Genomic DNA, 25665 nt, shown 5'->3' on the forward strand with positions numbered 1-25665 from the left:
TTAACCTTGAGAGTAACTCCAACTTTAGGCTCACCATCTTTATTTATTCTTTACTTTTTTAGGCAAAAAAAAAGTAACTTTCGATTTTTTATTAAGCTCAAACAATGGATAATAAACTCCTTATTAAGCTGAGCTATTATGCAATACCACATGCTATTGTTGCAATGTTTTTTTAGAGAAAAAAATTTCCTAAATAAAGGGAGAAAAAAAAGAATGTTTAAATGTTGATAAAGAATGATGAAGGCTATTATGTACCATATAAAGTTAACAGTGAGCTAAGTGATAATCAAATTATAATAATTAAAATTTAAAACAAACAAATGATGAAATGGGAACCTCAAACTGGTCATGAAAGAATCTTAATACACGTAAGCCGATATGGCTCCAGTATATCAATGACTTGATCTAAAGAGTTTGACATTATTATACTATACCTTTCCCTGGAAAAAAAAAGTTAGACCCAAAGTACGGGCATGATGAGTTGAACACATATTAGATAGTCTTTAGGATTTGTTTTGCCCTTTGGTTCGCTTATCACGTCTTTAGAGATCATGTCAAGATTACAAAAAATATACATAAGGACCTCGAAGAGTTCATCCTACACCACAAAACTTTTTCCCCCGTCATCACTTTCCTAGATTGGGGTACTCCCTTCCTTTTATTCCTCCTTGAAACCCTCATCATCAAAATCTCCATCGCCAGAATACTCTGACTTTTTAGTATGAATAGAATCCCCAATAAGAGCAGTAAATGAGAGTAGCTTAATCCCAGAGAAAGAATAACGAGGTGGAAACCCTTTAGGAAATGAAGAGATATTAATTAAAACTGGTGAATAAGAAATGAAAGTGATAACAAGGTCATTGATAGGAGGAAGAGTAGAAGAAAAAGAGGGTTGATGAGATTGAACCCCAGAATGAGACACAATCGATGATGAAAAAGGGTCAACCAGAGAAGATGGATCAACTAAGAGAAAAAAAAAAGGTGGATTTTGCAATTCAAAGTTAATTTGAGCACACATTTTTTTTGTGCTTAGAACTCGTTCTCCTCTTACCTTAGCATTCACTTCATTTCATCACTGCCTTTCTTTGGACATCAGATTGAACCAATAGGCCATCTTTTCATAATTGCGACTCCCGATAGTTTGTGGGATCAGATCATTATCTTGTTGTCCGTGTTGACCTCTCCTAGGTTCTACTCGATAACTCCTAGCCTCTTCAAAACTCATACTTGAATCCATTATTAAGAATATGTACTGAAGAAAGCGTGGAGAAACTTTAAAGATTGAAAAGCTTTTGAGATCGAAAAACTCAAGTCGAATCAAAAGTAAAAAAAGCAAAAAGGTGAAAAATTAAAGCCTTAGCAACTTTTATATAGATGCGTTACAAACCAGATAAATAGCACAAATCATGCCACCTGTTAGAGTAAAGGCAAAAAGATATATTGTCATCTCCCCGCTTTAAATTCTCCCACTCAAACTATCGCTCTTTGTATTTAATGTTGTCAGATCAGCCTAACTAGACGAACCTTAAGTTAGATCAGATGAATCGAGTGGCACTTCGAGGTAAATCGAAAACTCGATTCACCATCAAAGTTCAAAGTGGAAGCTCAAAGCCAAGATTTTGAAATAAAATACAAGTTTCGTTACAGCCAGACGAACTCCAACTCTAACCTCAAATCATTCCAAACAATTATTACCTCAGCAACCTTTTAAGTCGACTATGCACTCAACCCAAGAAACATGCATAAGATCAAGCAACCACAAGGTCGAACAATGGCTCAAAGCTAGTTATCCTCTAAAACCATCTCCCCTTATAACATCGGTCATACATTCGACAATCTAATACTTAGACAACCTAGTAAGGGAACAAAGTGTTGGAGATATTTTATGATAAAAAAAATATAATAATATTGTTCTCTTTTTTAGGCCTTTAACAAGCAATTAAAAGCACTTTTATTATTTATGCCAACTTAACATATCAATTTAACATGTTCAATGTTATATCAATTTGATAATCTTTATTATCTTTTAATGGTCTTCCATAATTTATCTATAAATATAAAAATCTAAAAATTATTAAAACATAAATCTTACACATTTCTCTTATTCTTACTTTTTTTGTGACTATAATTTTTTTAATTTGCATATTAAAATACAAACATAAAAAAATATACCGTATCTTTACCTCGCCCCCTTTTTTCCTTTATTATGCTCTTCTAGGAACGTCCCCACCTCGCAGCTTGACATCAACAAGATCCTTCATGCCTATCTGGATTGCCACTGTTTTAACATCAGCCATCACTTTCTTCATTTATTGATTTTGTGATCCTTTAAAGGGACAAAACTGCTTTCTAAAAAAATTAAAAAAAAAAACAAAACCGAAATGAGTGTACCATATTGTTATTGTCCAATAAAATTAATCACTTCATCAGGTTCCATATAATATCTAATTATTTATATAATTTACATATCTAAACTCTTGAAATGACATTAATTGTATTAAAAAAAAATTAAATACGTAATTTTTTTATAAATTAAATAATAAAAATTAAAGGGTGAACGACAGGTTAAGAATTAAAAAAAATAAGTGACAACCTGTCGTTTCGAGGTGAGGAGCGAGAAAAAATTTGTCCACCAAAAATTATATAAACCTAAGAACCGCCAACATCTTTCATCTTTATGTCCATTTAATAGCAGTAAGGATAACTATAAAATTTTCACAAACTTTGACGTAGGCGCAATTAATCAATCATAGTTTTCCTTTTTTGGCCAGTGCTAACATACTCATTGTGCATGATTAATTCTGTTGTTTATCAAATTTGTACAAACTATTCAGCCCTTTTTTTTATTGCAACTAAATTTGCTTAATTTTCCTCTGTGGACATGTGAAAAATGAATTGACACGATTGCATGGAGGGCGTGGGGATAGCCACTGTAGCATGATGATCAAGTTAAAAGCCTCCTCAGAAAGAATTTCATCCAAACACAATTTCTGGATTTTTTGCAAATGAATCTCTGCCACAGATAATGGGGCAGCTGGCAGGCACAGAAACGAGAGGGGCTCAGATTTGAAAAGCAAGTGAAATGACTTGTTGATTGAAAAATTGAAATGTAAAACGCTCCCAAGTCTAAACTCCAGTCTCCACCTCATCCAAGGAAGCAATGAGAAATTTGAAATGGTGGCCACGGCGCGAACCTTTTCCTCCCACTTGCTGTCACCACGTGTTAGCACCACACCCTTTGATGACATGGCATGGCACATGTTGACCCGAGATTAAATTGCGGATAACCTGAAAACGCTGTAGCTTGCTTGTCATGCTATACGTGGCAGGACTTTCACGGTGAGGAAATTAGCCACGTGTCAAGAAGAACAAAAACAAGGAGTCGAAGACTTGGATGCCTGCCCATGGACGAGAAAACCAAATCAATTACCATCTTACACTCGTGTTCCTGTGCTTTTGGATATGCTTCATGTCGCTTTAAGAATTCTAGATGCTGTGCACTATAACCAAATCTTATTTATGGATTGTGGCCTTGTACTTTTGTCGAGCGATTGCTGCCAAATGACTCCTTTATCCAATGTTTTCTCCCTCGCACTCCAGGCTTTGCGTAGAACACAAAGCTTGCATTTTACTAGTGGTCGTGTTGTTATCCGAGGCTTGCTTTTTCATGTTTGCATCAGCTTCTCCTTCACAATTCAGTAAATCACAACCACAAGTTCAATATTATTTTCAGACTCGAAAAGGGGTTCGATGATACCCAATCGTGAACTTAAGATCACGGTCTTTCTGTTTTCTCATTATGGCTAGCTTTTCTCCAACATATAAAGAAATCATGCAATTTTTTATCCAGTTAATGCTTTACCATACCCTGATAAAACACAAATAGAATCTGTGCAACTACATTCATTTGCAAGCAGAATCTTTTATTACTTGTGCAGAGAACTAGTTTATGAACAGTGTGGCTGGTTTGGTGCTGGTTCAGGGTACAATTTCGAAACTTTTCTACAGATATTTTAAAGACATTGTTGAAATAAACACGAGAAGAGAACAACAAAGACGTGGTTCAGTTTTCATTGAACAGATGGTTAGTAACTATACTCCTAGTATGAATCCGAATCAAGAATACAGTGGCCGCAAAAGTCATGAAACACAATTTTCAAGTCAACTGCCCCCATTCATGTACGCGCTACCCCTCTTCATGTTAAGCTGTATCACCGTACTCAAGCTGTAAGTTGCCTATATATTTTGGGCATAATTCATCACCTTGAGCACTGCCGTTGATAATTGGAAACTTTCCTGAAGAATAAGGACAACAAATAACCTTCATTTTCTTGAGAGGAAAGGCCTAATTGATTCTATGACCACCTGCATCAAAGAAAGCATAAATCAAATTGATTTTACAACCACCTGTATGGCTACCTAATGGATAGTTCCTTTTGTGTTTCTAGTTCTGAGACTTGTAGAGTTCTTACCCTGCCATCATAGGATAGAGAAGCAAATATCCACGGCTCACGCGAACTTTAGGCAAGGCCTGGGAAGATGGTTAAAACCTTGTTAGATAATATTAACAGCACAGTGAAAAACAGAGGCAGTGCTGATTACCATATACGCTGTCTTCATAATCACCGTACGAATTATGTAATGGGTCAGCCTGTTGAGTGGGTGATTCAGCTATGCTGTTATAACAAACGTTAAGGGAAAAGTATCAGAGTAGATCAGAGAATAGAAAAGGATGCTGTGGCAAAATTTCAAATGAGGGACAATAAAACAACCTTTCAGAGGTTGATTCATCTCCAGCAGATGCAGGAGCCAGCCACAAGTTAACAGTTGAGTCTGTGCCAGCGCTCTGCAGAAGGGACTCTTATCAAAGAAAATTTCAAAATATAGCAGAAAGAACTATTTGCAGTTTTTTTATAGTGAAACCATCATGCAGAGAGATGACGACATTTAAATGGAAGGTTATTGTTAATTTGTTATGCCTAGTTGATTCAGATGAATATTCGTAACCAGTTTAATCCAACCAAAACCCTGATACCTATACCTAAAAAGGAACCTAGTTAAGATGAATTGCTCAGATCCAATTAGCTTCAGAGAGAGAGAGAGAGAACCAGAATTAGCCCATTACACTCTGGGTTACACGTGACAACCCATATCCTGCCAACATTATTAAACGGGTCACAATCAGTGAACTAGAAGTCCTATTTCTTTTTGGAGGGACGTAAACTCACATGTGGGAAATTAACTATAAATCAATAAAGTGGAAAAATAAAAAGAGTTTAGCATTTTTTTTTTTTTTTGATAAGAGAGTAGAGTTCATCAAAAATAAAAATGACTTCGGGCAAAAAGAACCACAAAAGTAGACAACTCAATTACCAGGTATGTCCAGGAAGCTCTTTGACAGGAAATTTGTGCTTTCTCAGATCCCATATGTGTATTCCGGATTCATCTTCTGCAGTGACCTGTGATAAAAGTGACAATAATAACTCAGTAATATATAGCAGAAATACCATCTCACTTAAATTGGTTCATTCACCAATCACAATCACCATTTCTATACTATTGGTCATTCTTTTACTGATTTCAGCAACTATTAGTTATAAGTGAATCTCTCTTATGATTGAAACGAAAAGAATTAAATGCCCACACACCTGTGAAAAATACTATTACCTGTCAAGAGTGATCCAAAAATTGATAAATTATCCAGGCATAACATGTGTAAGATCTTGGTTTCACATGGTTATAGAAATAAGAAAGTTTCTTTTGATAGAAAAAGCAACTTAACATGCCAATTCATCCCTAAATAAAGCCATTTTCAAAAATTAATGTTGCAACAAAATCACAAAAAAGTTAGTAGAAAAGCAAATAATGCAATGACCAGTAAAATTTTAAGGTTACGTTAAACTAGTAAATATACAAGCTATATCCTTACAAGCATATTCTTTTTCTTCACATCATAGTTAGCATTGTGGATATGGGCACGCTCAATTGCATTTGCCTTCCAGTGATTATATAAAATTGTTGTCAGCCACAGCATAAGTCTAAGAGAACTTAATAAATTATATCAAGGTTAAACATTTAAGCATAAGAACATTTTAAGCATAAGTATAATAATACGCATAAAAAAATCAACAGTTAAAGGTGCAAGTTACAACATTCCTCCTCCCTTCCCCTCCATTTTTTGGTTAGTGGATGCTAGGTGATGGAATTGCAACTCTTAGAATTGGGCCCATGCCTTTCAGTACGAGGAGTACAAATCACAAGGGAAATGGAACACCATATCACGTGACCACCCGCTATGGTGATTAGACAGTCATCAACTAAAAAAGAAACTAAGATACACGGAAACAACAAAGTTCATGGTATGTAGATCCCAAAAATGGACTGATGATTCACAAGTTGCCATAACAGCATTTATGTCATGTGGATCCCAGATAAGTAATGAAGCATACCAGCTGACACCTTAGATTGCGCCCAGGTTTCCATAACAAAATCTGAACAAGCATGAGAAAGAGAATTAAAAATTATAATACATTATAGATATTCAGAAATTGTTGGTTTATAGTAACTGCCATTGATATGTAGTGAATGTCTCTGCACAACTACCATGAAAAACATGAAGTAGAAGTTAAATGCAAAGTTGCCAATGGCCAAAAAAATTAATGTCAGACACTAGGAAGCTATATTGAATATATTGAGAGTGAAAAAAAAAAAAAAAGGGACAAATTGAGTAACTAATTCTACCAATTGCAAATTTTTGTAAGTTGTGTCTTTGAATAAGGCATTCTAGAAATGATGTATTACCTTCATAAATGAAAAACCTACAGGCTGACCATTCACAAACTACTACATTAATCATCAATGATAAGAAGAAGAGAATGCATGCAGAGAATAACCTGCGCAACCTTTTTTGAACATTCTAAACTCCATAAGAAAATATTTTCTTCATCAGTGATTATCAACTTATCAACATATAAGCCAAAATAAATTTTACAAAAATTCCTTGCATGAAATGCAAAGAACACATGGTTTTAATAACTTAAGAGAAGTTTTAAATCAGGAACTCATCAATTAATCTTACCAACATGCGCATCAAGGGAGGTAATTCGTCCAAATGGGGTGAATTTAACTTCCCATGTAACTCTGGGATCTGCCAATTGCAGCCCCATAGGATTCGCCTTCAGTAACAAAGAAAACTATTAAACCATTCTCCATCTTTAAGCTACCAAACTTTATACAGGACAATGCTATTGCTACAGACCAATTATTGCGATACTAAAACTAATACAGATAGAAAAGAACTATCAAGGTTCCTCAAATGGCCTAGCTTGAAATTAGAAGCCCTTACAACCAAAACACTAGTACAGAATAATTACGCCGATTATTTCCAATAAGGATCTATTTTCCTCTTCTCTTTTTGAGCACTAAAGTCACCAAAACCAATGAACTAGGTGGGGAGGCAGACAAAGAAGGTTGACTAAGCTATTCAGATTTACCGATATCAAGTCTACTAGCACCCTATTGAACAAAAAAGACAGCCCAAAAAACCAGAATATGCAAGAAACACACGTAAATCAAGATCAAAATGTTACCAGTAGAGAAAACGATTGAGAAAATCCGTTGATCGAAGGGACATGAAGCTAGGTCCCAGATCTCGTTACGATGCAAAAACAAGCCCTCGCAAATGAGCTCTGTTCCGCCTGAAGATAGCCGAATCAGCTGAACCTGGCAGATTTCAGTTCTATTAGATAATATGACAAAACTTAAACACTGTGATCATGAATTAAACCAAATTAATTTAGGAACAAAATATCATTTTCTTCCCTGAGATTGAGGGTTCCGGTATGAACCTGGTGTGATCCGTGTCCGCTTTGACATCGGATATGCATCTTGCCTGCTTGCGAGTATAAAAAGGTAAGGTTTATAACTTTAACTCTAAGACGAGTAAAATTAGTGGGACTGAGATTTTGAGGGTCGACCTGATATTTGAGACCGCAGCCGATGCCAGAAGATCCTCCTTGCAAGGAACCAGGATTCCATGAGTTAAAGGTACTTAAAACGCCTCAATTTTCCGGACGATCTTGCTAAAATGCTTGTCGCTTTACATGGGGCTTGGATGCGCTTCCCGTTTGCAATGGGCTGGTTATTGGACAGGCCACTTTAGCCCAATAGGCTTGACACAGTGCTAACGGACAGTCCATGTTAGTCAGGCCATTTTAGGCACTGGATTGGAGTTGGATTTTACTCGTTTTTGTTCGTGATAGTTTGTCATGCATTTTCTTGTGATAATTAAATACATGATTATGGTTGTTAGGGGATTAGACAAGCTACTTTCTTTTGCTTTTCAATTTTGTAAACGGGCGCTGATCAAAAAATGTCTCTATTATTATAATGACCATCATGAAGGGCACTAGTTTTCCCTTTAATGATGAACTCGCCAAATGAGAATTGGGCCAATTTGCATAAAACCTGTGGAAAAATTACCATACATTGTTAATCAGTAAAATGTAAAAAAAAGCATGAAAGGGAAGCCAGATGGTGAGGTGAAATATTAAGTGTAAAAAATATATAGTTGCTTTAATTTCTCTCCTATGACTTGTATTTTTTTTTATATCATGGATCGATGAAAGAAGCATACATGAGATGGTAGTGAGTTGAATTTGTCACATAACAAAGAATGATTAGGGCATTGAAATTGTGATATTGAAACGTACTTTCATGCTCAAATCAAAAGTATTTTCATGGTGGAAATAATGAAATAATCTTGGAGAGAAAATATGACTTAGGATTTTAAACCCTTACATAGTACCTTTTATACCTTGAGCCATTGGCCGGTGATGGTGGCTATGTGCTATCCAACTGATCAATACATCCATCATTTCCTAATGAATACCCTAAACCATAGGACCTTTTGTCTTGAGCCTTTGACCTTGAAGAATAATTTGCAATAACAAACATATTTACTCTCTACCTTTTGTCAAACTCAACTTAAAATCATATAAACATGACACGTGTATTAAATTACACTATTAGTAAATTACAATTGAAAACAATGTAATCATTAGTTGTTGCATAAGAAAAAATAAATAAATAGACCAAAGTGCATCAACATAAAATCTATCATGCTATCAATATGGTAGTCCTTTCATCTTTCTTCACTTGGTATTCTTTAATGTCACGAAGGCGCTAGAGCAAGGTTCCATTTCTGTCAATTGAATCTCTTAGACTGACGATCCCCTCTACTTCGTGAAACTTGAGCTGAATTTTGCTAACAATGTTAGAACAGATGTATATTTCTTTTATTGCGTTAATTTTTTTAATATATTTTAAGGGATATGTAACAAACATTGATGGTAAATATACCTGTCATGAGGAACTGCCAAACTGGTGTTGTAATATATCTAGAAAAAAATAGAGAGACCGAGGTTCAGGATGAGGAGGGCTTGAAAGTTTCTTATACAACGACAGTTGGGTAATTTATGAGATTGGAAAAGGTGTACGTTACGCCAATTTTCTACCCAGAGATGTTTTCGTGATCATGAGACGTCAATCGTACTGCACGCAAAGGAAAGGAAAGAAAAAAAGGCATCTGGTTAAATTTTATTAAGCTTAAGAATTAAGACTAACCAATAAATTACATTTATTTCCTTCCTAGTACCAATTGGTTTTGAATTTTCCGCCGAATACCGAATATAGTTGCCAAATATGAAATGCCAGGCTCCCACGGACACATGGCTAATCAACAACAAGCGCATCTTTTGATATGACTCTTATCGATTGCCAAACCAAAGCAGCGATGTGAACCGACAATTCCTTTTCTTCTACTTGGCATAAGTTCCTTTTTGAAATTTTACTTAACTTGCTTTGCCAATTTCAAGTTTTTTTTTTTATTTAAAATTTACCCGTAGTCACTGAACTTTAATTAATAATTGCATATAAAACTTGTATAATCTATAATGATATATAAAATTTAATTTTTTTAGTTAAAAATTATAAAATTAACACATTAAAAAATGATAATTTGCATATTTTTTGTGATAATATCTAAAAAAAGTTGCAAATAAACAAACTTATCCATGTAGCCAGAGACATATAAATAGATTGATGATATGAATATTTTCAAAAATTAAAAAAAAATTAAAGAATTTTCTATTAAATTCTTTTTTAAAATTTTGTTATAAATATCTTTAACAATTAAAAAATAAAAAAAAAAATTCTCCAGACACTTCTATTTTTTTATATCTTTTTCTTAATAAAATTAATAAATTTTTAAATAAAATTTTATATATATTATAAATGAATATCCTTTAAAAAAATTGAATCTACTACAGTACATAGGAGCAGATTTTTTTTTTTTTTTACAATATGTCGCAGCAGATATTTAGTAGATGATGACTTCATTTTCCACTTCAAAACATTTGAAAGCAAAGTACTACCTGCCAAGTAGGTGTCAGCAATAGTTAAGATATTTTCTTTTCTCTTGGTCCATTTGATCATTGATGGGATGGATAAAGGTTAAGAGTAACGTACAGGAGTTAGGCCAGCCACCTAAAATTCAAGCAAGTTATGATGATGGTTTCCGTTTGGGTACAGGCAAAAAGAGTATTGATAATACAGTAATTTTATATGCATGAAAAGTATTATTTGCTTCATCCTTCAATTTATTTGTACATGTGATGTGATGTGATGTGAGTGTTATTTATTCTAGATTAAAGAAAAAGAAAATTAGATTGTTTATAGAAAATATCTTTATTTTTAAAAATTAATTTTCATTCTTAAATTTTTATTTTTTGAAAAATGTGTTTGTTAAATAAAAATGAATAACTATAATTACAAAATGAAAATATGAGAATGTGCTTGATATTGTGTTTTGTGTGAAATTATGAATTTATTCATGGGCCATGGGTCGACTGTTATGTTCATAAAAAAGTTTTGTCCAATTATGTTAATGTGCGTGAATATTTAGAAGGAAAAAACATGTTACTGAAGTGAAAAGCCTTTTACACTTATTTTTGGTTGGTTTCGAACTCGGGTTGTAGATCAGATTAGTTAATGAAATTCACGTTAATCGTATTTTCATATTTTTCTATTTTTCTGTTCAGTTTGTTGAAAAAACATTGAAAATAACCTTTTTTTCCCTTTGAAATTGGATGTATTTTCATTTTATTTTTTTTAAATGTTTTCTCAAATATTTACCAAACATGTTTTCACTTTTTTTTTTCATGAAATAAAAAACAGAAAAAGTATATTTTCTTAAGCCAAATGCACCCTAGAAAAGGTTTAAATTAAATTCCTTTTTGAAAACATTAATGAATGTGTTGTAAATTTTAGGTGTGATTTATTAATAGAGCATTAAGTTTTAATTAAATTTTAATAATTTTAAATATAAAAAATGAATGTGTTGCAAAGTAAATGAGAGTTAGGTTCTAAAATATAAAAAGTGAGTCTCGACGTGCTAATTAAATATGGCATCCTGGTTGTATATTATTTAACAGAAAGATAAATAATGAAATAAAGCAATATTTGGTTATTTTTATTTTAAAAATTTTATTAACATGCTAATTAAATATGGCATCCTGATTATATATTATTTAACAGAAAGATAAATAATGAAATAAAGCAATATTTAGTTATTTTTATTTTAAATTTTTTATTAAGTTTTTTTATTTTAAATTTATATACTAATACAGCCAATAGATTAAACTAAAGAGAGATTTTTACTATAAAAAAAGATTTCCATGGTGATATTATCGTTTAGCTGGGATTTTAAAAGGTATACAACAAAAAATATTTATAGATAAAAATATATATATTTAAAAAAGAAAAAAATAAAATATCTATCAAATGAGCTTAAAAAATTGATACTTGACATTTGAAATAATGTATAAACTAAATTATTGTTTTATATTCATTATTATAGATAGATTAACGATTTCGTAGGTACATATTTCATCATGGTGAACATTTTTAATTAACAGAAATGAAACCTCATTAAGAACATAAAAATGAGAAGAGAAATTGATTGGATAAAATATTAGAAAGACTACGAATTATTCCAATTTTTAAAAATAAGATCTTATATTTTTAAATTAACATTGTATTCAAATAAATTATTATCTCTTTGTTTGTATCTGTATAAATTTTTATTTCAGTTACATGATCTAATAAATTTAGTGATTAAGATTTAAATCTTGATAACTTTAAATATAAAGATTTTTAACATTTTTCAAAATAAATACTTAACTTTTAATTTATAATTAAATAAGTTATTAATAATTTGATTTATATCTAAATAAATTTTTAATATAAATTATTTTTAAGTAAATATTTTTTTTAATACAAATAAAAAATAAAGATGTATTTAAAAATAATAAAATATATAAAGATTTATTTAAATAGAATGAAATAGCTCATGAATTTTTTTTAATATTTTAACCCAAAAAATTCATATATTTACTCGCAGTGTACACAAACTTTTAAAATAACTTTACTATATTACAGCAACAATTTGTTTTAATTTTATCTAACAATTTATTAAAAAAAACAGATCAATTTAATCTGCAGTCTGATAGATTGTTAAAAATGAATTGATTTATGACTATTAAAACAATTAATTGAAAAGGTCAGTTCAGGTTGGCTACCAGCAAAAACCTAGCACTTCATAAATACGCTCCAGTTTTGGGACCGAAGTAACCGAACACGCAGCCTGTCTAGCGACTGAAATGATCAAATGAATTTCTCTTGTGCGCTACTTGTGCCTTCATGTTAAAGATTGCACTGACTTGAAATTCTAAAATTGCCCTTCAAATAGTATAATTGCAAGTGCAACCAACTACATCAACTCACGCCAAAAGTTCGTCCTTCTTTCTACAAACGCTTAAACTTCCGTCCCCATCATCATTTCTTTTTTTTAATCTTTTGCAATTTTGTTCTGGAGTTTTCTTTATGGGAGAAGCCAAAAACCTAGATATTCATAGTAGCTAATAAAGTGGACGAAGAGAATGAAGGAGATGATAGAGAAGCCACGAAAGATCAACATGTTGATAAGGAAATGGGTTTCGGATCTTGATTGGCGTCTTCTCTTCTTGGTAATCGTTCCCCTTTCGCTTCTTCTTTTTGTTTCTTTATCATATACACCAATCAACTCTGTTTTCCCGCTCCGGTCTTTCATCTTCAACAGAAACAACTTCTCCGATTGTATCAGTACATGCCCCCCTAGGCCCCCCAATCAAACCCATTTGGCCAAGTCTGAGTTGCTTCAGTCGAGGATCGCGGTGTGCTTGGTTGGTGGAGCCAGAAGATTCGAGCTCACGGGACCCTCGATCGTGGAGAAGGTTCTTAAAGAGTATCCTAATGCAGACCTCTTTTTGCACAGTCCCATGGACAAGAATACCTTCAAATTATTACTTCTAAAGACGGTGCCAAGGCTCGCCTCGGTTCGAATATTTGAGCAGAAATTCGTGCCGCAGACGGAGGAGCAAGTTCGAGTCCTCACGGCTGCGAACTCCCCTAATGGCATCCAGGTAGAAACTGTGAACTTTTTTAACACTTTGGTTACATCAAATCAAATTTTGCTTAAATTGGGTTTCGTAAATATTTGTTCCATGTCATACTGTATTCCGATTTGGTAAGTTGGAAACAAATCACCTTTTTTGGTGCTGGTTGGTGGATTTTGCGCTGGAGTTGTACCCGTCGCCAAATTTTGGTAGCCAACTCCTTTTGAACGTTCTTACTTTTCCAATTTGTTTTTCTCAATCTTTTTCTTATAATTGTTCCAAATTTACACGTTTTACAACTGGCTTGCCTTGTTTGAATCTTTTTTCCAAAAGTTGGGATAATAGTCACAATACATTTTGGCATATATAATGCGTCCTTTACATATAGTTAAACTTTTTTAATGAATACAGTCGGTAATAAATTCATGGTCAATTCAACATCCATATCTGTATGTTGTTTTTCTCGAACCTAGAAGTAGCTAACTGGGAAATTGCCAGTTCCAGTACTTTTTTGGATGATTTATTACAATTGCCAAAATAAAAGGTATTTTTTTTCCTTTGGTCTAGTTTTCTGAATAATAGTTTCTTGATAAACGTTTAAAGAAAAAGCTTAGTTTCGAATTAATTTTTTTTTACTTATATTAAGATTTTATTCTCTTGACCTACCAAAAAAACAATTTTTAGTGACGACTAGTAATTATCTGATTTATTCCAACTGGGAAGGTCAAAAGTCTGCTTCCAGTAAGGTTGCCATTGTACGGTAATTCGGCTTTTATCTTAAATCATCAGACCCAATATTAACTTGGGTCCCGCTTCCCGTTATAAATTTGAGCACTGATCGCCACTTGTCCTGGTTTATACTTTGACTTTCCACTTTCCTAAATATTTTAAGAATATAATATAAAATTCACAATTTCTCTTTCAGGGTCTTCTACAGTATTTTAATTTGGTGGAGGGATGCCTCGCGATGATCGAATCACACCAAAGGCAACACAACTTCACATACGACTGGATAGTCCGCACAAGAGTAGACGGTTACTGGAATGCACCTTTACAACCCCAAAACTTCGTGTCAGGCCAATACACTGTCCCTTCGGGTTCTGTCTACGGCGGCCTTAATGACCGCCTCGGCATCGGCGACTTTTACACTTCAAAAATTGCTCTCTCCCGCCTTTCTCTCATCCCCAAACTTGACTCGGCTGGGTACAGTCAACTCAACTCAGAGTCAGCGTTCAAGGCCCAACTCACCACCCAAAACGTATCTTACGTAGAAAATAGATTACCGTTCTGCGTCGTGACGGATCGGACGTACCAGTTCCCGCCTGCCCATTTGGGAGTGCCAGTGGCGGCGTTGTCGAGTCCTGGTCCACTAAGTGGGGCCAAATGTAGGCCTTGCACCCCTATATGCAAAGACCTTTGCGTGGCGGATATAATGTCATGGCTTGACAAGAGATGGAGCTGGACCAACTGGGGTAACGGGACTCTTGAGCTATGCAATGCTCAAGGTGACTGGGAGAACGGATGGGAGAAGATTTTTGATAGAGTTGCTGGTAAAAAACTCGCTGCTGAGAGGAGGCGAGTTAAGGTTTTGAACTTTGATAAATGTGTTCGTGATTTTAGAGAAATGAAGCAGAAGGCTGTCAAGTGGGAGGCACCTGGGGTGAAGGAGATCTGTAGACTCGGGCTGGGGATGTCACGGAGGTGATTCTTTTACAGCTTTAATTTAGGTTTTACTTTTGGAATTGTAAATTTTTCATATTGAAAATCTTTTTCAACATAAATACATGGGCTATACGTTGTAATCTGGCATCAGCAATGTGTAAACGAAGTAGCTTCGGATATAATATTTTCTATAAAGCGCGCAATGGAATGTTCTTATGAATTTTCAATAGTTGGCGCTGACATGAAGGAACGGTAGTTGAAAACCAAAAGGTCACTAAAATATGTGGAATTCCAGTGTCACGAAACCAAACTCCCAAAAGCCATCAGGCAATGGATGGTAATGTCTTAGTAAACATCCGCATGGCCCGCCTAGCTGATGTGGTTGTCCGTAGTTGTCATTTCATTTTCAGAAAGCCCCTTCAATTAAAAACTTTCACTTTTTTGACTTTTTAGGATGTAAACCGGCTCCGCTGTCAACTTCACGTACATTCGTTCTTTCGGATGCAAATTTTTTTTTTTATTTAGTGCTAGGTAATTTTTATTTCCAATTAATTATTGTAGTAGCACGAAGCATTCGATCCAACACAATGACACACCCGCTACATGCATGCCTGGGACATACTGCGTGTTGTCTTCCTTAATTTCAAGGAGACAAATAAAAGCTGCAGTAATGTCACATGGGAAAGAGATAACTGTGAGCAAAAGAAAATCCAATTAGGAATTAAGAACCAATAGCAATATCATCTTCAAAAAACTTATTATCATTCACCAAATATTCTTCATATACAGACGTATATAGTCAGTAAAGGATTAGTCCCTTATTCAGTGGGAGTTGAAGGTGCCATCTAATTTATCCTAAATTAGCTTTCTCTTTATCTTTTTTTTTTTTTTGGTTATTTCTTTTCGGGGGAAAAAAATAAATAAAACGTAAAGATATTAAATAAGTTAATGACAAATACAATTAGTTAGTTAATGCTGGCATGATCCTTTCAACCCCAAAGAAACTACAAATAATTCTTTGTGCATAGGCTAGCAATATTGTGCATGGGACTAACAATAGAGACTTCTATCATAAGTTTAAACTTTGTAGCCTTACAATAAGGTCGGCAAACAATAACTATTAGATTTATATAATTAAATCTTAACTATTAATTAAATTTTAAAGTAAAGAAGAGTAAAACCTGCTTATCAAGTAATGAGATTATAAAATAAAATTTATAACATTTTATATAATTTAAATAATATTTACTTTATGTAATAATTTTTTATTTTCACTTTATTACATGGTTATGAAATTAATTAAATAAAAAATAATAATTAAAAATATTTGTTTTGAAAATTTTTTTAATGTAATTGGCATCTTAAAAAATAACTAAAAAATATTATTAAAAAATTCTAAAGAAATTAAGAATATTAACATAAAAATTCTTTTAAAGAAAAAAATAATTTTAAAAAATTATATTTTAAATAAAAAAATTATTAACATAATCAAATGAGAAAAATAATAAAATTTATATCAATTTATGTTAAATGGGATAAAATTGTTGTAACATGCTAAAAAACGAGTTATGAAAATTTTAAACATAATTGAATGTAAGAAAAAATGTTAGAATAATTATTTTAACATAAATAATTAAGTTAACAATCTAAAATTTAAATTATCATTATTTTTTATAAATATAAAAAAAGTTAAAAATACATTCAATGATAACAATTGCCGTAAAAGAAATTATATTTTTTTAAAAAATTAATAAAAAATTTATTAACATAAGCATGTTAGAAGAATTGTAAAATTTGTATAATTTAACATAAAATATGTTAGAAATATTGTAACACCTAAGAAAGAACTATGATAATTCTAAATTTAATGAAATATAAGAACAACCGTAAAAAAATATTATTGTAATGTAAATAATTAAGATAACAATATAAAATTTTGATAAATATATAAGAAAAATATCTAATAAATAAAAAAATATATAAATAACATGAATAGTTGAGAGGAAACATAACATTCATATCATTTGACGAAAAATAATAAAAAATGTCATAACACATTAAGAATAAACTATGACAATTCTAAATATATTTGAAGTAAGAATAGACATGAAATATATTATTATAATGTAAATAAATAATTATGATAGCAACGTAAAGCTTTAATTAATTATTGTTTATATATATAAATAAAATAGCTATAAATTAAAAGATAAATTGGTAATATATACAAATGTGAAAAAAACGTAAAATATTGTCATTTAACGTAATGGATAAAAAGTATCGTAACACACTAATAAATAATTATTACAATTTTAAACATAATAAAAAGTAAGAACAATCATAAAAATATATTATTATAACGTAAGTAATAATGTTGACAATATAAAATTTTAACTAATTATTATTATTTTTAAATATATAAAGAAAATAGCTAAAAATTAACAAACAAATAGATAACGAAAAATGAGTATTATTTGTAGACACCCAATTTAGTCCAGGCTCGGATCAATTGGGCCTGATCCAAATAGTTAAGTCCATTTTTTTTCTTTTCTTCTTTATTTTCTTCTTATTTTTATTTTTTATTTTTATTTTTATTTTTTATTTTTATTGTATTTTACATTTTTATTTTATTTTATTTTATTTCTATTTTTATTTCTATTTTTATTATTTTATATATATTTTTAGGTATTTATGTATTTATTAATATATAGATATCTTTATTTTTTTTTCTTTTTTCTTTTTTTCTTGTTAATATTTATGTATATCAGATTATGTATTATCTGTTATTTAATTTTAATTATCTGTTAATTTTTTTTATTTATCTTATTTATTTTCTTTTGATTTTTTTACATTTTTCGTATTTTTTTTATTTTTTTTTTATTTACTTGGCTGGAGATTGGATTGGGATTCAATCAAAAGAGTCCAGATTGGATTCAAAGATTGAATCTCCATCCAAAGAGGAATTGGGATTGATCAGAAACTCCCGATCAATCCCTATAAAAGGGACCCTCTGGAATAGAAGCAAAATACACAGAAAAAAATAGTGAGCAAAGCTACTGATCTGGGAGAAAAGGGGCGTATAGAAAGCTAAGAAAAGGTTTAGAAGGGTTCTAGGAATTAGCAGAAATTTTTTGAAGATTTTTGGCATTTTTTTCTGGGAATTTTTGGAAAATTCTAGATTTCGGTTGAATTTTTCGACGAAAGTTACACTTTTCAGCGAAAATTTCGATCAACCTTGAAGTTTCCGACGAGCTGCCCAGTTTTCGACGAAGAATCCCAGAAACTGGCGAACTTTCGACGAACTTTCGAAGAACTTTCGACGAAAAACCCAGATTTCGTTGAAAAATTTCAGAATCCGGTGAATCTTCAATCGGAGTTCTTCAGCTGTTTAGAGAGAAGCGAGAGAAAAAGAAAGAAGAGAGAGAGAGGGAAAGAGCTTTCTGTCAAAAAAAAGAGGGAAGAGCCTTATATATCCTCCCAAAACGACGTCATTTTTGCCTTAAGTGACCCAAAGGATCCGCGCGTTTTACCGAGATCTGACCCGATCCGAGCATCGACCCGTTTCTTGACTCGCGCGTGTCTCCCCCTCCGAGTCGATAGTCGAGCCGAGCCGAGGTTTCAAGCCGCTTCTCCGAGCCATTTTCTCTTCCTTGAACCGAGCCGAGACAAGCCGTACTCCGAGCCGCTCTAGGTTTTTTTATTTTATTTATTAGATAGGTTTATTTAGTATTCTTTTCACCTTTATTTTATTTTTATTTTTGTTTTACTTTTTTTTGTTTTATTTTATTTTCTTTAAATAAAAATAAAAAAATAATATTTTTGAGAAAAAGTTGAAAGTATCAATTTTCCTTAAAAATAAAATTTTAAAAAAAGGGTTTTTGAGGAAAAGTTGAAAGTATCAATTTTTCTTAAAAATAAAATCTAAAAAAAAGGGTTTTTGAGGAAAAGTTGAAAGTATCAATTTTCTTTAAAAATCAAAATTTTCAAAAAATATTTTTAGGAAAAAGTTGAAAGTATCAATTTTCCTTAAAAATAAATTTTCAAAAAGGGGTTTTGAGGAAAAGTTGAAAGTATCAATTTTTCTTAAAAATCAAAGTTTCAAAAAAAATATATATTTTTGGGGAAAAGTTGAAAATATCAATTTTTCTTAAAAATAAATTTCCAAAAAATATTTTTAGGGAAAATTTGAAAGTATCAATTTTTCCTGCACAAAAACAATTATTATTTTCTTCCTTTTTATTTTGATTTTGATTTTGATTTTTCTTTAAATAATCCGACGATTGAGCCTCTGCAAGTGAAACAATAGTTTTTCTTGCATACTCTTGAGGTGAGAGAATTTTTTTAATTTTCTACTAAAAGTATTAGAGTCAATTGAGAATAATTTTCAATAATTAATTACTTGATAAAATTTTAAGGCTCATTGGATAACACAAATTTCAGTTGGTACCATCTTTTGATGGGCGTTGTGAGGGTGCTATAGCCTTCCTCACACGTAACCGAACTCTCGAACCCTATTTTGGTTAGTAGACCTGAACCTATTCTTTTAGGGACCCTTAAACTTAGGTGTTCCCTAAAAGAACAGATTCTTTAGGTGGTCAATCGCACCTAGATAAAAAAGATTGGTGGCGACTCCTAAAAGTCAATGTCTAGCGATAGATCTCCGGATCTAAACGTTATGACATTATTTGGTGTAGAACTAAAAAAAATGTCATAACATAATAAAAAATAACTATTATAATTTTAAACATAATTAAAAGTAAGAGCAATCATACAAACAAATTATTGTAACATAAATAATTAAGTTGCCAAAATAAAATTCTAATTAATTATTTTTTAAACATATAAAAAATAGCTACAAATTTAAAAAATATATTGGTAACATAAAATGTGTATAAATTATCGTAATACTTGTCGTAAAACACTAAAAAATATTATAAGAATTTTAAACGTATGAAAAGTAAAAATAGCTATAATAATATATTATTGTAACGTAAATAATTATGTTGGCAATGTAAAATTTAATTAATTATTGTTTTGTAAATATTTTAAAAAAATAAATAGATAAAATAAATAAGTGACGATAAACCTAAAATTAATATCATTTGACCTAAAATAGATAAGAAGTGTCATAATATATTAAAAATGAGTTATGACAATTTTAAAAGTATTGAAAAAAAATAACAGTAAGAAGATATTATTATAAAGTAAATAATTATGTTGACAATTTTAAGTTTTAATTAATTATTGTTCCTGTAAATATATAAAAAATAGCTAAAAATAAAAAAAATAAATTGACAATTTAAACAAGTGAAAAACGTAAAATTAGTATCATTTCATGTGAAATTGATACGAAGTGTTGTACAATACTAAAAAAAAGTTATAACAATTCTAAATGTAATGGAAGGTAAGAATAACTGTAAGAATATATTATTATAACATAAATAATCAAGTTGGTAATTTAAAATTTTAACTAATTATTATTTTTTAAATATATAAGGAATATAACTAAAAACTGAAAAACAAACAGGTAATGTAAAAAAGTGAAAAAAAAAATAAAATTAGTATAAGTAAGTGTAAAATGAGTAAAAAATAGCATAACGTATTAAGAAAAAACAATGACAATTCTAAATATAATTAAAGATAGGAACAATTATTAAAAAAATTATTGTAACATAAATAATTAAGTTGCCAATATAAAATTTTAATTATTTATTTTTGTGTAAATATATAAGAAAAATGGCTAAAAATTAAAAAAAAAACAAATTGGTAAAGTAAACAAGTGAGAAGAAATATATAATTAGTATCATTTAGCGTAAAATGAGTATGAATTGTTGTAATATGCTAAAAAAAACTATGACAATTCTAAACATAATAAAAATTAAGAACCACCATAATAATATATTATTGTAATGTAAATAATTTTATTTGCAACATAAATTTTAATTTATTATTTCTTATAAATATCTAAGAAAAATAGTTGGACATTAAAAAATAAATTGATAACATAAACAAGTAAGAACAAATGTAAATTAGTACCAATTAGTGTAAAATGGATAAAAAGGGTTGTAACACGTTAAAAAGGAGTTATAATAATTGTAAGTATAATGAAAAGTAAAAATAACCGTAAAAAAAATTATTGTAAAGATAATAATTATGTTGACAACATAAAATTTTAATTATTTATTATTCTTGTAAATATACAAGAAAATAGCTAAAATTAAAAAACAAATTTATAACGTAAACAAGTAAGAAATAATGTAAAATTAATACCATTTGAAAAAAAAAAGGGTTAACAGTGTTGTAGCACACTAAGAAAAACCCATAAAATTCTAAACATCATGAAAAGTAAGAACAACTATAAAAATATATTATTGTAATGTAAATAATTATGTTGACAGCATAAAATTTTAATTATTTATTATTCTTGTAAATATAAAAGAAAAATAGCTAAAATTAAAAAACAATTTTATTACGTAAACAAGTAAGAAATAATGTAAAATTAATATCATTTGAAAAAAAAAATAGGTTAATAGTGTTGTAGCACACTAAGAAAAACCCATAAAATTCTAAACACCATGAAAAGTAAAAACAACTATAAAAATATATTATTGTAATGTAAATAATTATGATGACAATATAAAATTTTAATTAACTATTGTTATTATATATATAAGAAAAATTGCTAGAAAATTAAAAAAATTGACAATGTAAACAAGTAAAAAGAAACGTAAAATTAGTATTATTTGTTGGCCTTGAATTGATTAAGAGTTTTAATTTGACAAAACAAAAATTTGCTTAACTTAAATCAATATCTTCTAATCTTAAATTGAACATTTTTCCACCATTTTATGTTGCCAAAATTCATTTAGGAACTAAAACAAGTTAAATTCTTTGAATAAAAAGGGATTAATGCATGTTTTGATAGAAAGGATCAATCCCCTCATTACCAAATTGATCCCCTAGCAAAAAGGATCAATCCAATTTTCTTCTATAAGCAAACTTCATGAAGTTTTAGCAAAAATCAATCGATCTTTTCTCTATATTGGCTGGGGTTTCAAACTTACTCGATCAATCCCTCTCTTAAAAGGATTGATAACTTTTTCATATAGAATGCTATCTCGTTGAAAAATTTCAGAAAAGGGATCGAACTCCCCACATAAGGGATCGATCACCTAAGGATAGGATCGATCCTTCCACAAAAAGAATCGATCGATTGCTCATACAGAAAGCTCTTTCGTTTGAAAATTCAAAAAAGAGATTGATCCCTCCACATAAGGGATCGATCACCTAAAGAATGGATCGATCAGGTGCATTACCTGATCGATCGGATAAGGCATTTCAAGTATAAATTTAGGGTGTTTCAAAGTTGACCCAATCGATCTATTAAAGGAGGGGATCGATCCCTTGAGTCCTAAAAAGCTTCAACAGTTATATTTTATCTAATATTTTTGCATGTTTGAAGCATTAAATGCAAGATAACGACTTTCAACTTTTTTTTACCTATAAATAAAACCTTTCATTGTAGAACAAGAGTAAAAAGAGCTAAGAGAATTTATTGATATTCACCAACCAACTTGTTCAAACATTTAGAGCTATTCAAAGTGAAAAAAAGTACAAAAAATCATATTCATTAGTTTTTCTCTAATTTTTTTTGTCTATACTATTGTGTACTTCAAGTTAGCAAACACCCAACCTTTAAAAACGTTCTTAAAGTTTGTAAAATACTTTAAAAAATTTTGTATTGTGAGCTTGTAAGCTTAAAAGGGAAGATAACCCTTAACAGTTTACAGTGCTGATTGTGTAAAGCTTTGAGAAGCTAGGTTGTATCCTTCAACACATAGTGGATTGAACTCCTTAACAAAAGAGGTTAAGAGAGAGGACATAGGTGCCTAAAAAAAAGATTGAACCTCTATAAATCTTGGTGTCTAATTCTCTAACTCTATCTTTTATTTACTTTTATTCATTGTGTTTATTTGCTTAGATAAATTATTTTGCTGAATTTATGATTAAGTATTGATTTTAAAATTTTTGTTATAACCAATTCACCCCCCTTTTGGTTTATTTTAAGTCTTTAAGCTAACAATTGGTATCAAAACTATTACTTTTTTTTTTTTATGTTTAACAACCTAAGAGTGATCCTGAAAATGGCTTAAAAAAATGATGATCAATGTGAAACAACCATCTTTAAGCTACAACCAATACAGTGGCCAACAAGAGGTATGTCTTATGGCAAACGAAATAGTTACAACATCTCTTGAAAGTGAATAGCATTCAATTGTAAGACCCTCTCTATTTGTTGGTGATAACTATTCATATTTGAAGACTAGGATGGGGCTATTCATTCAAGCTAATGATTATGAAGTTTGGAGGGTCATTATAAATGGTCTTCAAATTTTAATGAAGATGATGGATAGTAAGGAGGTGATCAAGCAAGAGAGTGAATGGGATGTCACTAATATAAAAATAGCTCAACTCAATGTCAAAGCAATGCATACACTCTTTTGTGCATTGGGGCCTAATGAGTACAATAAAGTTTCTTTGTGTGAAAATACAAAAAAAATTTGGGATAAGTTAGCTGTCACTCATGACAGTACAAATCAAGTGAAAGAGATAAAAATTAGCATACTCACTCATAATTATAAGTTATTTAAGATGAAACTAAATAAAACCATTAGTGAAAACTGCTTTACTGAGATCATTAATGGTTTAAAAGCTCTTAGGAAAACTTATTCAAATATAAAGATGATGAAAAAATTCTCAATAGTTTATCAAAAAGTTAGAAAGCTAAAATGACAGCCATTAAAGCGTTCAAAGATTTTCACACGCTTTTTTTGGATTAACTAATAGGTTCTCTCCTTACATATGATATGATGCTAAAAAAGGGACAAGAATCAATCAAGAAAGATGGCATTGCTCTCAAATCTACCTTTCAAAAAAATAAAAAAAATCATAGACAAGAAAAGGATGATGAAGATGAAGAGATGACCATGTTTACAAAGAGATTCAAAAAGTTCATGAAGATCAACAAATTCTCTAGTAGAAGAAGACCACAAAAGAAAATGGTTAAAGGAGAATCAAGTAAAAGAGAAAAAGATCAAATTATTTGCTATGAATGTAACAAACTAGGTTATATTAAATTTGATTATCCTTTGTGGAAGAAGCAAAACATGATAAAACAAAAAAAAAAAAAGCAATGGCTGTAATATGGAGTGATAGTGAGTTTTCTAATGATGAATCAAATGAAGAGAAAGTGGCCAATCTATGTCTCATGGATCTTGATGAGTTTAAGGTAGCTTTTAATCCATATAATTTAAATTCATACACATTTAATGAATTGCAAGATGCTTATGATAAACTAGCCATAGAATTTAAGAACATGAACATGAAATATAAAAAAATAATCTCTAAATTGAAATTAAAAAATGAATCCTTGACTAAAGCAAATGATGACTTAAAAAAGAAAGTTGAGTTCTTAAAGTTAAATGTCAATGACTTGACTAAGAAAAATGAAAATTTGCATAACTCATTTTTTAGATTTTATATGGGACATCAAAAGCTCAATGACATGCTTAAAACACAAAGAGCATTCTTTAACAAAGATTGATTAAGTTATAATGGTGGCAACAAAGAAACTCATTTAAAAAACTTTCTTGTTAACTCAAATGATTCATCTAGTATATGTACATATTGTCATAAATTGGATCATTCTATATAATATTATTCCTTGAAAAAAGTCACATATAGAGGTAAGCTCATTATGAGAGTTTGGATTCTAAAAGAAATTAGCACATTTCAAGATGAGATTACTAACATGAAGTGAATTTCAAAAGGCAAAAAAATTATTAGTACTAACACTCAAAGACCCAAGAAAATTTGGAGACCTAAAACAAAATTTTAATTATGTTTTTTTAGAGGAATGATCATTACTACAAAGTCAATTCAAGAAAAAACAATTCATGGTACCTTGATAGTGGATGTTCAAAACACATGACCAGAGATAAAACTCTTGTTAAGGACTTAAAAGCTAAAAATGAATGAGATGTTACATTTGGTGATAACTCTAAAGGTCAAATTGAAAGGATTAGCTTCATTGGTAACAATTCTTTTACTACTATTGAAAATATTTTACTTGTAAAAAGACTCAAGCATAACTTACTTAGTATTAGTCAATTGTGTAATAAAAGACTTAGAGTTGTGTTTGGATTCATGTACTATCAAGTAATTGATATCAAAACTAACAAGCTTATTTTTGTTGGACATCGTTAAGAAAATATTTATGTGGTGCATCTAGATGATCTTTCCTCTAAAAATATTTATTTTATGGCTCAAAAAAATAAGAATTAGATTTAGCATAGAAGATTTAGACATGCAAGTATGTATGCAATTTCAAAACTTTCTCAAAATGATTTGATTATTGGTTTGCCAAAATTGAAATATGAAAATGATAAGGTTTGTGATGCATGTGCTTAAGAAAAACATAGAAGAATTTCTTTCAAACTTAAGAATTACA

At 30.5% G+C, this 25665-nt stretch overlaps 3 protein-coding genes across 4 annotated transcripts; 2 read left to right on the top strand and 1 right to left on the bottom strand.

Annotated features, from left to right (window-relative positions):
- Positions 1-3902: 3902 nt before the first annotated feature.
- On the bottom strand, positions 3903-8082 carry LOC111315253 (WD repeat-containing protein DWA2-like). Of its 2 annotated transcripts, XM_022916847.2 has the most exons (11): positions 7977-8082; positions 7590-7891; positions 7079-7175; positions 6450-6491; positions 5930-5995; positions 5374-5459; positions 5109-5154; positions 4773-4846; positions 4603-4676; positions 4473-4531; positions 3903-4365 (listed from the first exon to the last, which is right to left on the bottom strand). In XM_022916847.2, exons 2-10 carry the CDS (start codon positions 7631-7633, stop codon positions 4521-4523), a joined length of 540 nt encoding a protein of 179 aa, XP_022772582.1. In that variant the 5' UTR covers positions 7634-7891; positions 7977-8082; the 3' UTR covers positions 3903-4365; positions 4473-4520. The 2 variants fall into 2 exon arrangements, with proteins under 2 accessions (XP_022772582.1, XP_089605475.1); XM_089749349.1 differs by lacking the exon at positions 5930-5995.
- A 4315-nt stretch (positions 8083-12397) lies between these two features.
- Positions 12398-15382, top strand: LOC111315255 (uncharacterized). Its single transcript, XM_022916849.2, has 2 exons — positions 12398-13520; positions 14419-15382. The coding sequence occupies exons 1-2, from the start codon at positions 12999-13001 to the stop codon at positions 15196-15198; spliced, it is 1302 nt and encodes a 433-aa protein (XP_022772584.1). The 5' UTR covers positions 12398-12998; the 3' UTR covers positions 15199-15382.
- Positions 15383-23312: 7930 nt separating this feature from the next.
- On the top strand, positions 23313-23948 carry LOC149512995 (uncharacterized). Its single transcript, XM_089749028.1, has 2 exons — positions 23313-23372; positions 23478-23948. The coding sequence occupies exons 1-2, from the start codon at positions 23313-23315 to the stop codon at positions 23946-23948; spliced, it is 531 nt and encodes a 176-aa protein (XP_089605154.1).
- The last annotated feature ends 1717 nt before the right edge of the window (positions 23949-25665 follow it).

The sequence above is a fragment of the Durio zibethinus genome, chromosome 20 (assembly GCF_047325235.1).
Source record: "Durio zibethinus cultivar Kanyao isolate XHJ-2024 chromosome 20, ASM4732523v1, whole genome shotgun sequence".
In the NCBI taxonomy this organism is placed as follows: Eukaryota; Viridiplantae; Streptophyta; class Magnoliopsida; order Malvales; family Malvaceae; genus Durio; species Durio zibethinus.

Excerpts from the sequence above, each read along its gene's own strand:
- LOC111315253 (XM_022916847.2), bottom strand. The coding sequence starts at position 7,633 with ATGTCCCTTCGATCAACGGATTTTCTCAATCGTTTTCTCTACTG. Across the intron at positions 7,176-7,589 it reads CTCAATCGTTTTCTCTACTG|GCGAATCCTATGGGGCTGCA; the intron begins GTAACATTTTGA and ends TTGTTACTGAAG. Across the intron at positions 4,677-4,772 it reads GATGAATCAACCTCTGAAAG|CATAGCTGAATCACCCACTC; the intron begins GTTGTTTTATTG and ends TTGTTATAACAG.
- LOC111315255 (XM_022916849.2), top strand. The coding sequence starts at position 12,999 with ATGAAGGAGATGATAGAGAAGCCACGAAAGATCAACATGTTGATAAGG. Across the intron at positions 13,521-14,418 it reads ACTCCCCTAATGGCATCCAG|GGTCTTCTACAGTATTTTAA; the intron begins GTAGAAACTGTG and ends TTTCTCTTTCAG.
- LOC149512995 (XM_089749028.1), top strand. The coding sequence starts at position 23,313 with ATGATGATCAATGTGAAACAACCATCTTTAAGCTACAACCAATACAGT. Across the intron at positions 23,373-23,477 it reads AATACAGTGGCCAACAAGAG|ACTAGGATGGGGCTATTCAT; the intron begins GTATGTCTTATG and ends TCATATTTGAAG.